The sequence below is a fragment of the Camellia sinensis genome, chromosome 14 (genome assembly GCF_055761805.1).
Source record: "Camellia sinensis isolate YWXY chromosome 14, ASM5576180v1, whole genome shotgun sequence".
NCBI classification, from domain to species: Eukaryota; Viridiplantae; Streptophyta; class Magnoliopsida; order Ericales; family Theaceae; genus Camellia; species Camellia sinensis.
The window spans coordinates 38,244,834-38,259,300 of NC_138974.1; the positions used below are offsets into that span (position 1 = coordinate 38,244,834).

A 14,467-nucleotide genomic window follows, 5' to 3' on the forward strand; every position below is an offset into this window, starting at 1 on the left:
TCACTGTTACTGACCGTTGAAAGAGGTACACCGGTCAACCAGCCGGTTGCCCGGCCGGTTGACCAACCGATCAACCAATAAAAGATTCAAACAGTTCAGGAAAAAAAGTTCAAACCGTTAAAAAAAAAAAAAAAAAAATTTTACCTAACCGGTCGACCGGCCGGTCGATCACCCGGTCGTCCCGAAAAAAGTTCAGAAAGTTCAAAAAAAAGTTCAGACAATTCGCAAAAAAAAAAAAAAAAAAAAAAAAAAATTTGCCTAACCGGTCAACCGGCCGGTCGACCACCCGATTGTCCTAGGATAAATTTGGTGAAAGGTGAACCGTTGGAGTGAGTGGTATCAAATTTGATGAAATGGGTCATTTTTTACTCAGATTTAGTGAAAAATTTGAGTCACCGTTGGAGATGCTCTTATGTTTCATTTAACATTTCTCTCACATTTTTTCTTTTCCCTCTTTAGATCATCCAAACTCATAATCCAAACACAACCTTAGAGAATACCTGGAACAAACTTAAGCATCATATGGTTACAAATCTGCTCTCTCACCAGGTTTGTGCCCAAAACAATGGCACCTTTGTGCACCATTTCAGATCATATACAGGTCATAATGTTAAGAAAATCAGATATATTTTTTACAAAAACACTGAACCAGGACACAACATAATAGTAATATCTCCTTTTCCCAAGAGGCATTTTGCTCACCAAATTCCACACATTACACAAATTCAACCTTGTATTGGTATTTCATTACTTTCTCCAATTATTGTAACCAATAAAAATAAATAAAAAAAGAAAAGAAAAAAGAAAAAGAAAGCACCCAATGCAACAAAGAGAGCACAAGAATGTGGAACACGCTTCAGATGCAAACATGTCAAAAATTGCAACATCTTCAAAAAGGCATGTAAACCCTAAATCTAAAAACCTATGGTCTAACCAACCCAAGTACCGCATCTAAACTATTTCAGCCAACATCATCCCACTACCCACTAGAAGTGAACAATGCTGCCTTTGCTTCTGTATCCGAACTTTCTCCAAGTAGTTACCTATACCCCCAATTCAACTCTGCCAAAAGATGAAGCCATCATGCATTACTCACCTCAACGCCACCAAGCCCTACTTTCAATGCAACAATTTTCCAGAGCATTAAAAAATAGTAACACCAAAGAAAATCAGTTAGCTGTCACAAAACAATCAACATGGCTGTCAAGATGGTGATACCCCAGTTACCCCTGCAGATTCGAACTTACGCAGCATTTCAGAAACGACCTTTTGAAGGGAAACACGGTTCAGCCTATTATTGCTTCCATTTACAGCCATTTTTGATAGAAACGTAATTTCCTGAGTATCCAAGTTTTCATCAATTATCTCATTCCAAAATTTGTCATCCTCGTTAAGGTTTGCCGCCTTCATGAGTTCTGTGACTCGTTTCAAGGTTGCAACATTCCTTCCAGCACCACAACCCATGGCAGTTGCAGCCCCCACTGCATTTGCAATTGTTAATGTATAAACCATGGGCAAATTGTGTATGAAACCAAATGCAATAGCAGCTACGAAACTATCTCCACAACCAACAGTGTCAACAACATTCACCTGTTACAAATTCCAGAATACTAATAATGTTTCAGATCACATATGTACAAAAGAAAAATGCAAACACAAATATGCAACAAAATAGATTAAAAGAATGCAGTTCCAGGGAGTGTGGGGAGGTACATTTATTAAAAAATTAAAATGCATGCAATCCATGGTGCCATTTACTTGAGAAAACTTAACGCGAACAACCACTTCTTGTTATGCTGTCTCCAGCATAATTTTAGCATGAGTTCTGTGAAGGTGCAACACCAACACACACACACGCTCCTGGGTTGCATAAGCTAAAAGACATAATGATGTGCCATAAGAAAAGAGACACACTTGGGGTTCCTACATCATTGTCGAATCAGTCGATGAATGCAAAGTTCCAAAAACAAAATATTAGTGTGCTATCAAAGCCAAAATAAATAAAATGGATACATACTTCTATGCATGAAATAAAGTATTTCTGCCAACTGATACCTTGAATGCAGGTGCACATGATATAGTTGACATGGTGATTAAAATTGAACCCGTTGCACCCATTTTGACTATCACCCATTTTGTTCGTATTCCTTTCCTCAGCAACTCCTGCCCAGCCAGTACTGGATTTCCTATACCAGTCAATGATTCAGCCTGCGCAACATCAATATGATTAACTGTATAATAAATACCAAAAGTAAACTATTTTATCAGAGAGGAAATTGCGGAATGACATACAAAGAAAAACAAAAGCACAAACAAAATGCATGCACAATGGCACTGAGTTATTGATAAGTTGTTATCATGTCCTCCATGTACATAGATAATTACAAGGTTGGTGGATATTTACATCTTTGTGGTTTAGATCTCACCAATAATCAAATACTCCACACTTAATAGGTTCATTCAAAGAACCAGAAACTGAAGATAAAAATGTCAAAGAGATACTTCAGACTGAAGCTTCGACCAACCACCACCGGTCAATTCCGCTTTGGGGCTCAACAGATTCCCCTTGCCTCCTGGAACCACTGGGCAAGTGGAAGACATTGAGAAGGGAAGCATGAGTATCATCACTAAAATATAAAATTGTCACTTCCGTTTGGACAAGTACGATCGCTATAAGCAGTAATCAGTATCACATCCTGTTACTACAAAACTTTAAGGCACACAGGAGTGAACAGAAAACGCAAGGTGGAATTTGTTACTTCCAAAGATCATGTTATTGTATTGGCCGCGTAAAGTTCATACTTTTCCTCACCATTAGCCAGGAAAATAGATTTTAATCAGCCGAACAAAAATTCTTGTACTGCTGCTTACATCAATACTGCCAACATATCTTGCAGAAGAATGTTCTGTGAGTCATCCAACATCAGTCTAATGTCTCAAATAAAATTAAATGAAAACTCAGCAGATAGGGCTCCAATAGCATGAGCTAATATATGAACTTCACCAGAAGGCTCTATTTGGTTTGGTTTGATTTGGTTTTTAGAATCTGTTTTCTTAAAAAATTCTTAAAATTAAAAAATTAACTCGGTGAAAAAAATGAAAAAATAAAAACCACTCATCATTTTCAAATGGTTAGATCTTTTTTGGGGGTGGAAATAATTTTGAAAATTTTGAAAATATATTTTTTGTGTTTGTTTTATCAAACTACTTTTTATTTATTTTTTTTTAAAAAAAAAACCCCCAGAAAACTGATTCTGAAAATGAAACCAAACTTGTGTTATTGTTTCATTTATGTGATAAGCAATTAGTTAATTAAGCTCACACGATCAGACACTATACTAACATTAACCTATCATATCATAACGAATTCTCTACTACACAAACTATTTTTGTGATAATAAAGTCAATCAATCAAGATTTAAAAGTGTCTATAAAATAAGCTTAGCTAAAAGATTTAACAAAGTCCACAAAATGAGCTTAGCTAGATACATCTGTTAAGATAGATCCGTAGCAAGAAGGTTAATACTGGAAATGAATGCATCACTGAGTGTTGTATCAGTAAGGAGCAATATATTTCAAGTCAAAGGAATTGCAAGGAGTAGGATATGAGGCAAAGAGGCCGCACACTGAGGGAAGTAGAACCTTATAAATTTCACAAATAACATGGTCGTAGAAAGAGTAGATGAGGAAAGAAGTTGAGTTCATAATTGTATAACATACTAATTCATGGTGCTCAGACAAGGAGAGGGTGGATGGAAAATCAAAACAGAATTTATGGAAGTTACAAATCAAACCTCCTCCAAAGTTAGAAGAAGAACATCGCTCATCCTCAAAAATTCGCCAAATGCTTTTTGTTCTTCAGGTGTTCCAGTAGAAAGGCTCTTCCCCCGTGGTCCAGGATCAAAAAAAATTGAAGTCCCTACTTCCACAGCATACTTTATAGCAGAGCTAATCAAACCAGGGGCAAGCTCATCAAAGCCATAACCATTGCAGAACAGGATCTTTGACTTTTTTATTGCCATCTTTACTTCACTTGACAATTTACTCATCCAACTGAATGCAGGCTCCTTACTAAAATCAGCTCGACTGGTAGACAAAACAAATATGTTCATACAAACCATTCTTTTGCAATAATTACGACAATAATATCTACTTCAGAATGAACTTCAACACAAGACAATTTTTCCAGATAAACCAAAAAACAACAAAACTTGGACATGATTACCTGCAAAAACCATGTCTTTGCAAAGGATCCACCAAAACCCAGCATAAAAGCGTTTCATACGAGGCACCAGAACTTTCGATATCAACATCATTATCTTCACTCATTCCAACCGTACCAATTCCTTCATTATGAAGCACATCTACAAGGAAGCGTCCATAGATTTCATCACCCACATGACCGATGGCTGTACAGCGCAGTCCCAGTCTTGCTGCTGCTATAGCCATATTGCAGTTACCACCAGCTTCCCAGAATTTCTAGTTACAAAACCAAAAGAAGCCCAAAACTTCACAAGGTAAACAAAAAATAATAAAAAAGTGGAAGATGGAAATGCTCAATTTTATTGTCAGATCTAAACAAAAAGCACTAACGCATACACAAGCATCAATAAGAATGTCTTAGGAAAAGTAAGATGGTCAAAAGATTGATTGGCTGGTTGGGGAAGCACCAGCCTTTGCAAGCTCAGCTCAAGGATAACATTAAAAATTCAACCTCTAATTATCAGAAATTCATAATATATCTAATAGTCCCAAGTGGCAGCAATTTAAGAAAGAGAAAAAATTATGGAGCATGACTTGCCAGCAAAAAGAAATAAAAATCTGGTCTCCACCGCAGTGATTGTCCATATACAATTTACAAACACTCTATTATTGACCACTCTAATCCAACTACAAATGTTTTAGGAAAAATGAAACATAAAGTCAAATTCTTGCTTAATGTGTTGATGACCAATGCCGGCAAGGTCCATACAGTAAGTCCATTTTTTCACTCTAAAAATAAGGTGATAACATTTATATCTTTTGAATCATTAGGTGTCTCGGTGTGCATGTGCAATTAATGAACGACTTCCTTGCTATCATATGTTCATTCAATGGGCCAATACCGGAGTAAACACAGAATGAGGATGTATCCTTGACATGAAGTTCCAGTGAAGAAAATTTTAAACTCTTATAGCTCAATCATCAATCTTAAGTGGGTTCAACTAGTTCATCAAAATCACCATATTGACAACGCAAACGTGATATTACCAACACCATGAGGATGCTGAATTTAATTTTAAGCTGATGTGTCGAACCAAGATATGTTTCCCATATATTCTAACAAGATAGTGGACAAGTATCCTCCAACTATTTAGGCTTCGTTTGGGAACAGACTAATTTAGTAATTTTTTAGTTATTTGGTTAAAATATGAGTTAAAAAAAACTAGTATGTTTTGGATGACTTTTTAACTTTTTACGAAAAGATGTGTAAAAAGTAGAGAGAAAAGAGAATATTTGACTTTTTGATATGAGTTGTTGGCTTTTTGACTAATTTAGTAACTTTTTGACTTTTTGACTAAAAATGTTCCCAAATGAGGCCTTAGTACTGCAATTATACCAAGAATTTTTTTTAGCTACATGTTTGATTTCAATATGGATACTTTTAGCATAATCAACTAATGGAAACGTGTGAGAAACCTATAAGTTTATCATGTAAACTTATGTACTTTAGCATAATAAAATTTTAGAAAAGCCACTGACGTTGCCGTACCAGGAATATACTGAAAGGAAAAACCCTTCCATATATCTCAATGCTGAATATAATAGGGACAGATGTTGCGATAAGCAGATACAAAAAGCAATGCAAGTTGAGAAAATTATCATTCTTCAAGGTAACAAGGAATTAATTCAGGCTTCACTGTCATTCTTCAAATTGAAGGGAAATTATTCGACCAAGAGCTGCTTGTTGCATAAGCAGGGAACAGTGTAAGAATATTGACACAGTGGACGGAACAATCGAATTTTCCAAGAAAATTACAGCTAGAATTGAAGCTCTAAGCCATGTATGTAGAGTTGAAGTTTCGGCAAGTAAAGAATTCCAAAAGAAGAAGCAAAAAGTTCATATTTTACACACAAATGAACAAAAGCTTTACATTGTTCTAATTCATATATTGCTTTGCAACCAAATTATAATCAATGAAACACCTTATCAGGAGGAGACTTCGATAACAGGTCCATATAAGCCTTGCGTTCCTCGAATGAGTCAGGTGGCAAGTTGGGGACATTGAGTACAACATCGACACAGAGGTTTCCGAGAGTGGCCACATCAATATCTTTGACTCCGAGGTTTCTCAATCTCTCTCCGTCACTGGAATTATGGTTGAAGCAGAGCGAATTAGGCGGGTGTTTGGGAACCGAGACTTCAATTCCTTTGCGGTTGAAAATCCAAGAAGACTTCTTGGATGAAACAGTAGGGAAAATGGCGTGAATTAGTCTAGGGTTTGGGAGAGCGATTGGGCTTGGGGACAATCCATTGCATTTGATTGGGGATTTGAGGGTCATGGTGTGGTGATGCATTCAGAGAACAGTGTTGAGAGAGCCAACAAAAGGGAGAGAGAGAGAGAGAGGGAGAGAGAGAATGAGTGAGGAGAGAGAAGGGTTTAGTTTAGATGATGTAAAAGAAATGTGTGTGTGCGCGCGCGCGTGAGACAGGGGGAGAGAGAATATATGCACACCATTATTGAATGGAGGGTGCTGTTATAGTGTGCAACTCTTAAGGTTCATTATATATACTCCCTCCGTCTCAAAATAATGAATTTTTTTTGGGAAATTTAATTTTTTTTGGTAGTATAATTATTGTACTTTTAAAAAGTTGGTTTTTCAAAATTACCCTTTGATAGTACACTTTTTTGAGAATATCAATGTCATAATTGTACTTTTTATATTATTTATGAATTTAAAAGAAGGGCAAAATGAAAAATTTATATTATTTTTGTACTTGATTTTTGAAGAGGGACTAATATTTTGGGACAATGAAAAATGGAATAAGGGACTAATATTATGAAACGGAAGTGTAACTAATATAAAAGATGTAAGTAGAAGGTATAAATATAAAACAGAATAATAAATAAAAAGAAATAAGTGTAAAGTGTAAATTGCACACTTAAAAAAGGAAAACCACAAAAGGCTGAAATGGGTGAATGAAATTGAATCGGATGGTCAAGTTGATTCGTGCAATTTTCAATTATTCTGCCACCGGTTTTTTGGGTGAATAATGCTGCCACCGTTGGATTCTCGTAATCTGAGATTAACTAATTTTGTTAATTAATTAATTATTTTTCACAAAATTAACTTTGAATTATTTGCTGACAATAAAATGTCCTAATAGGAGTTATTTAAAATAATTAGCAAAAAATACTATTTATTTATTTGTTGAATAATTTTTGTATATAATTATTTTGAAAATTAATTGAAAGAAATAAGAAAATTAATTTAGAGTATTCAAGTGCCTCCAAAATTGTTTAATATTCAAAATAAATTTAGATAATTTGTTTCATTTAGGGGTTTCTACATAAATAAAAAAAGCAAAGAATTAACAAGATTCTGTAAAGTCACTTTCGCATTTTTATTTGTGGTTTCAAGGGAAGAAGGAAGGTGTCACAATATTGATCGTAGTGACTACTAAAGTTCATAAACTTTGTGTAATTGATTTTTACTTGCTATTTATTTTTTACCCAAGTATTTATTTGAAGGTAGCCCAAGTCAGCAGTCAAATCAGATGGTCTTTTAAATTTTATTTTATTTTCTCAGTACAAAAATTGTTTACTATTATTTCTTTAGGTTAAATATATGACTTGCATTGCACCTTTCAATTTCATCAGTTTCGTTGTTTTGACTTTTAAAAAGCAAGATCTAAATGAATCACATTTAACAATAGGGTTTAAATTAATCCAAACCTCATTTGCCAGTGGTATCTAGAGTTGGTGTATTTATATATATCAGTATATTATATGAAGAACAAATTAGAAGCAAAAGTTGGATGAGAAATTCAATCAAAAGGTCATAACTTACAAATTACAAGTAATAATTGTGAAATTTTGTATGCAAAGAAAATCTTGATCTCCTGTGTTGTTTCATAAAGTATTCTTCCTCTAATGGAGGATCTGAGTAAACAAAATTTGGAGTTGATCAATGCATCAGCTGATGGGATTTATCACACTAAGTTTGTCTCCTTTGCTTTGATGACCAACCTTCTGCAAGGAAGCTGCCTGCAAACATTAACAGCCGGCAATGGATCAGATCTGCCGGTTGAGGCTCACATAGAATCCAGGTATCTAAACCCTAAACCCTATATTTTCTTCACACAAGAAAACACAATTTAGTGCGTGGAGATAGCACATGAGAAAAAATTTGTATTTCTGTTCCTACTACTGGTAAACCATTAATAATTGACGACACGAGTTGGGTGTGCACCGTGTAGCTTTACAAGTTTATCTCTGGTCGGAGTTGTTGCTTGGACAGTTCTTCAAGTCTGCTTACAACTTTTATAGCCACATCACTGTATGCTTTGGAGACGGTAGAATCTGGATTTGATATTACTACAGGAACACCTTCATCAGAACAACTTCTGATCTCCACCTCCAATGGTATCTGCAATAGTAAAATATAATCCAGATTAATGCAACATACATCTGATTGTTTGCAGAAGTGCACAAAACCATGCCAATTAAGGTTTTTTTCTTCCAGGTTTCAGCATATGTATATAACTTCACAAGGGCCTTGATATCTGCCTCTTGACTATACATGCATATATTTTTAGTGCAACCATGCTTCAAAATTCATTAATTAATGTGAAAATTCAGCCAAATTTTGGATGAACTTCAGTGTAGAAAAAATCAGCCAAAACAAACTGTTGAGGAAATTTTGGATCCAGTTTCAGGGAAAACAAGTGACTCGAAATTAAGCCAAATCTTCGTTACAAATAGGGCAAAATTGGATGGATTTTGGCCAAGAGATTCATCATATATATATATATAAGTGGATATAAAAAAATTCAGCTGATGTGCCAGACATTCTGGAAGTTTCAGGTTCAGAATAATTTATCATATTAGGTAAAAACGAACACACTGGAAACCATGGATGGACCTACAGCTGATAATAAGCACTTAATACTATTCCACCATAACCAACCAGTAGTACAACTATCCTGCAAAATGAAACAGAAATACATACCTCACCAAGAAATTGCAAGCCCATTTCATCAGCTGTTTTACGAGCTCCTCCTTTCCCAAAAATATGTGAAGGTTCACCACAGTGTGGACACTTAAAGAAGCTCATGTTCTCTAGGAGTCCCAGAATCTGTGAAGCAACCCACCTTTTCAGAAAATGCAATAAACAGCAGACTTCCACCCATTTACCAAAAAAAGGATCCAACCATATATCATTGTATGGAAATCTACTACCATTATCGTATCATGTGCAAAAGCAATTCACAGAGAGTACAGATCTATATGAAATTTAAACATAACAAATTTTCAATATGCTTAATGATTTCTCTATAGATTGCTCGGGTGATATTTGTCTTTTGGTTGGGTATATATGTGTTCCTTTTTCTGTCCCAAATTCCACCTGTACTTGTGTTCCACCTCCATTTTTTCTGTTCAGTGATTAAAATTAGCTATTGGAAGAATATTCTCCAACAGTTGAAGAGCAAAATTGTACAAGGTGTACAAGTGTGATAACATGGCCATACCCATATCCAACCAAGATTTATAGACAAAAATGTACGGGTTTCCTGGAGATAATCTCATCTAAGGATTTCAAGAAATAATTTACTACCCTCTCTTGTATTACTATCTACTGTGATATTGTTTGTAACAACTTCACTTTACATGCCAAAATTGCTACATTGCAGTTGTTATGGAGGCCAATACTGGGTGGCTTCCAAATGCCCCAGGAGTTTAATCCATTTGAGAGGACAAACGCGTATTTATGGCTTCAAAGGACGATGCAATTAAAGTTATTGGTGACTTAACAAAAACAACCATAATTAAAGACAACTGTACAAAAGAAATTATCATACAGGAACTTCGACTTTAGAGAACATATTAACTCCCCTTCGAGCGTCCATTAATGCAACATCTTGAGGAGTTGAAACAATCAAAGCACCTATCAAGAAACTCAAAAAAGGTTAATATTTACCCAGGTGCAATGTTTGTACCCATTAAGTCACAAAGAAACTCAAGTTAGGTCTACAGCTCATCAGAAACTTATTAGACAGCAACAATGATTTAGACCACTAAAAAATACATCAATAATAGCACTAATACATTGGGAATGGTAAAAAAATAAATAAATAAATAAAAACAAGGCATAGAAAGTGGGCGGGACCCACTGCCACATCATTAGTGCTCCCTCTAGTGATAATTTTTTAGTGCTCCCAAGCATTTTTCATTAGACAGTGATGAAAAGACTGTCTAATAAGTTTCATGTAAAGGCAGTGCAATGTTGATGCCATTCTGTTTGATGTGGTTGGTTTGGATAGAGAGGAATCGGCGTACTTTTCAAGAGTTATATCATAGTGTGTCGTGGCTCGAAAATCGGTTATTAGTTGCTTTGTATAGTTGGTTGGAGAGGAGGGTGAATCTGGATTTGTTTGTTTTTTTAGACTTCTTAGATGATGTTATTGGTTGGGCATTTTTAGATGTCTTTTTATTTGATTTTCGTGTCTTCCCAAATTGGGGTTGTTTGGATTCTTTTGCATCTTTTTGATGCTTTCTCAATAAAGTCTGATTATTTATAAATAAATAAATAAAAAAAGACTACAGAGATGTCAAAGTCAACAACTACTGTAAGCTAAACAAACAAAATACCCTAAAACATCCATTCATGTAAATACCTGCATTAGCTAGAGGATATAAGTTTTCAAAAAATTGGTTCCAAATGAAGCAGTCCTTTCTTTGTTTTTTAAGTAAATGAACCACTAATTGCAACTTGAATTTGATTTAGATTAGTAAAATTTAAAGGGGTACTTACGTATAGATCCTAATAAGTGGACTTATTGTCTAATAGGTCCTATGGGAAAAATTTGTTATAAAAAGTCACTAATTAAAAGTTTTAGCGATAATTTATAAAAATTATGACAAAAAAAGTCACTAATTGTCAATTTTTAGTGACATAAAAAATTATCACAAAAAAAATATTTTTAGTGACAATTTTACCAAGACTTATTTTCAATAGGACTTGATGGGAATTAAGTCCAATTATTAGGACCTATTGGTAGTTTACCCTAATTTTGAATTGAAAAAAAGAGACATTTCTTTCTGATAATATTTAGCTATGTCAATTTCAGATATAACTGAAACAATACTTTAAACCATAGTGTGTTTTATGACACTTTCCTTGAGTGTTGCTAACTGCTGATCGTCAAGTTGAAAGCATCAAAACCTCTAAAACTTTGTTCACGTGTTCTTTTATCTACCTGATAGTTGCAGCCTCTGAGAAATAGATATCTGAGCATCACCAGTCCCAGGGGGCATATCCACCACAAGAATATCAAGGTTTCCCCACTCAACTCCCCTAGACATCTGTTCAAGAGCTTTCATCACCTGCAAGCACGAAAAAAGAAGAAGAAAGAAAGTGTTTTGGTTAAAGCAACAACAATTAATAGAAGATCTACGTAACAGGTTAGCCTAAAAAAATCCACTACCAAATCCTTCAAAAGGAGTCACCAATTTGAAGCACAATTGCTTACACTTACGTTATGTACAATAAAATAAGAAGGATGAGTAACAAATGAGGGAAGGAAGACAAAGATGAAACTCCAACATTAAATATGGCAGAGACATACCATTGGCCCTCTCCACACAATTGGGGCATATTTCTCCGCCAAAAGAAACCCCATTGACATACACTTTACTCCATGGTTTTCAATTGGAATCATTTTCTTATCTGCCAGAGAAAAAAATATGTGAAACAAAAAATCTTATGGTTTTACTGAAAGAGTCAAGAAGCAGTAGAAAATGACATAATAGAATGCAAAAGGTACCAACTAAATCCAATTTAGCACTAATGTGATACTAAGCAAAGCATATGCACAGAAAAGGAAGGCAACATGCTAAAATTTGTTTGCATAGCAAAAGGAAAAAAAAAGAAAAGGCAATAATATAAAACCATTCAAATGCGAACAACACAGTAAAAGCAACTCTATACTATTTAACCTGTTATGGTAGAATCACCCTTAGCATTTCACTAAGATGCATTAAAAGAACTTCACACATTGGCAACATGAATTTCAGTGGAACATCTCGTGAAGAATTCATATGATTAGAGCATCACCTTCACTCACTTCAGGTTTTCCATGGAGTTTCATCATAGTAGGAATAGATGGTCCATACACATCAGCATCAAGCAACCCAACCTTAAGTTGACACTTATTGGCAAGTGCCACAGCCAAATTAACTGCAAATTCAACAAGTATAAAAAGGAACATTTGTAATCTTAGTCGAGTAAAATATTTCAGAAGGCATTCATTCAATTTCCTGTGTGAAAACTTTGCAATGGTGTATTTAGACTATACAATGATATTATTAATTCACAATACAAAGTAGAGAGTCGATTTAGCATGTTGTTTTAATACCATCTCATAATTTCCCACTTCGAACTCCTTGCCTGTGCTGAAGTGCATCTTAATTTAAAAGTTGAGACATCAAACCAAAAAATATTCAGCACTGACCATGACTTTGTTTTCCAGTCCAACAAGAACAATTCCCACGTAGTATAGTCCCCACTCTTAAAAAAAAATGAAATAATCAAACAAGAGAATAGACTAAAATTATGATTGGACTCTATTGCCTAAAGGGAATCATAGTTTCACCAATTTCATAGGCCAATGTAATTAATTGCATGCTTCCTACAGAATATATTAAGGAAATAACAGTGCATACTTCTCCGCTGAAGCGCATTCAGTGAACTCACAGTCGTAAAATTTTGACCCTCCATCTCCAATTAGGATATTTTCACAACTCCTGCAGACAGGCAATGCTTGCTTTTTCTGAAGCAAAGCAAGGTACAACAGCCTAATGCACCTGGCAAGATCCACCATTTGATTTGGCACCATTTTTTTTCCCCCCAATTAACATTGATTAAAAAAAAGCTATAGAATTTTAGACTAAAAGTTAAAAGTAAAGCAGATAAACAAGAACAATAATTATCTTCGCTTAGCCAAATTAATCATCTACCCAGTAACCTAATCAAACCAATCTAAGCCTTATGTTACAATCAATTGGGATTGGCTACGTGAACTGGTTTCGTTTTTTCCATCCTGCCCTGTCAAGTTATAATTTAATTTACAACCCCAAGTGACCAATTCATCTTCTTCAAATGGCATCATCAGAGCGACGATGATACAGCAAAGGACTCTAAAACCTATAAAATTAATCTCAACCCATTAGCGACTAAACAAAGAAGAATCCATATCATGTCACGCACCCAAGAAATCTCGATAAATAAATGAGTAAAGACTGAGACAGAGAAAGAGAAAGAGAAAGAGGCATTACCAGCAGTGGTGGACTTGCCAACGCCGCCTTTACCAGAAGCAACGGCGATGATGTCTTCTACCCCTTTAATCTTGAGACCTTGCGCATTCGCTGCCGCAAAACCCCTTGCACCTCCAAGTTTCTTCAACACAAAAGTCAGTCTCAGTCTAATTGAGGATGAAACCAACTGTGATTTGAAATTCGAAGAAGCTTTAATTGAAAATTCAAGTTCACTTACAAGGAAAGATCTCAGCGAAGCCTTCATCAATGGACCTTCAAGACAATACTCGAACTGGGTTTACCAGTATGTAGCAAAGCAGGTTTGCTTAGGGTGTTGCGTTGATGTTCCGTTTGAATTATATTTAGGGCAATGCTACGTACCACTAAAATGGTTTTTAGTGCTGTAAAACAATCACTAATGTTGTGGTATTTACGTTTTTTAATAAAAAATAAAATAAAAATAGACACAACATCATTGTGACAGTAGGTGAGACCCACTGCCACATCATTAGTAGTGGTACTTCCACTCATTTTCCTTATATTTACGTGCCCTAAGTTATGACATTGCCGATTAAAAAAACATAAAAAAATTAAGACATTGCATTTGGATCATTTAAAAGAAATACTACAATTTAAATTTTAGGGATCATTAAAGGAGTCATTAAAAGAAAAAGAATACTACCATTTAAATTTTAATATCAATGGCGCATAGTTATGTTAGAAATTTTAATTTTAAGGGTTGGTTTGGCAATCTTTGAAAAAATTAGAAAGTTAAAAAATTATTTAAAAAGTTAAAAAATTATCACTATTCATAAAAAAAAAATATTAAAAAATAATATACAAATATTATTACAAATAAAAAAAAAAGCCCCAAGATTAGACATTCCGTGATGGTGGAGTCAATGACCGGGGAAACAAAAAATTATAGTAAAATATTCACTAAATTAGAT

General features: G+C 34.8%; 2 protein-coding genes across 3 annotated transcripts; both read right to left on the reverse strand.

Moving 5' to 3' along the window:
• Positions 1 to 715: 715 nt before the first annotated feature.
• On the reverse strand, positions 716 to 6,689 carry LOC114321477 (pfkB-like carbohydrate kinase family protein). The gene is made up of 5 exons (XM_028268634.2): positions 6,187 to 6,689; positions 4,226 to 4,479; positions 3,795 to 4,086; positions 2,056 to 2,208; positions 716 to 1,590 (listed from the first exon to the last, which is right to left on the reverse strand). The coding sequence occupies exons 1-5, from the start codon at positions 6,556 to 6,558 to the stop codon at positions 1,204 to 1,206; spliced, it is 1,458 nt and encodes a 485-aa protein (XP_028124435.2). The 5' UTR covers positions 6,559 to 6,689; the 3' UTR covers positions 716 to 1,203.
• A 1,314-nt stretch (positions 6,690 to 8,003) lies between these two features.
• On the reverse strand, positions 8,004 to 13,932 carry INDH (INDH1(iron-sulfur protein required for NADH dehydrogenase)). Of its 2 annotated transcripts, none has more exons than XM_028268631.2 (9): positions 13,756 to 13,932; positions 13,539 to 13,659; positions 12,319 to 12,441; positions 11,831 to 11,931; positions 11,462 to 11,588; positions 10,064 to 10,149; positions 9,214 to 9,339; positions 8,455 to 8,631; positions 8,004 to 8,249 (listed from the first exon to the last, which is right to left on the reverse strand). In XM_028268631.2, exons 1-8 carry the CDS (start codon positions 13,780 to 13,782, stop codon positions 8,464 to 8,466), a joined length of 879 nt encoding a protein of 292 aa, XP_028124432.2. In that variant the 5' UTR covers positions 13,783 to 13,932; the 3' UTR covers positions 8,004 to 8,249; positions 8,455 to 8,463. The 2 variants fall into 2 exon arrangements, with proteins under 2 accessions (XP_028124432.2, XP_028124433.2); XM_028268632.2 differs by having other exon boundaries at positions 8,004 to 8,338; positions 13,756 to 13,910.
• Between the last annotated feature and the right edge of the window lie 535 nt (positions 13,933 to 14,467).

Excerpts from the sequence above, each read along its gene's own strand:
- INDH (XM_028268631.2), bottom strand. The coding sequence starts at position 13,782 with ATGAAGGCTTCGCTGAGATCTTTCCTT. Across the intron at positions 11,932-12,318 it reads AAAACCTGAAGTGAGTGAAG|ATAAGAAAATGATTCCAATT; the intron begins GTGATGCTCTAA and ends TTTCTCTGGCAG. Across the intron at positions 8,632-9,213 it reads GCTTGCAATTTCTTGGTGAG|ATACCATTGGAGGTGGAGAT; the intron begins GTATGTATTTCT and ends TTACTATTGCAG.
- LOC114321477 (XM_028268634.2), bottom strand. The coding sequence starts at position 6,558 with ATGCATCACCACACCATGACCCTCAAATCCCCAATCAAATGCAATGGA. Across the intron at positions 4,480-6,186 it reads CGAAGTCTCCTCCTGATAAG|AAATTCTGGGAAGCTGGTGG; the intron begins GTGTTTCATTGA and ends TTTTGTAACTAG. Across the intron at positions 2,209-3,794 it reads TTCTTCTAACTTTGGAGGAG|GCTGAATCATTGACTGGTAT; the intron begins GTTTGATTTGTA and ends GATGTTGCGCAG.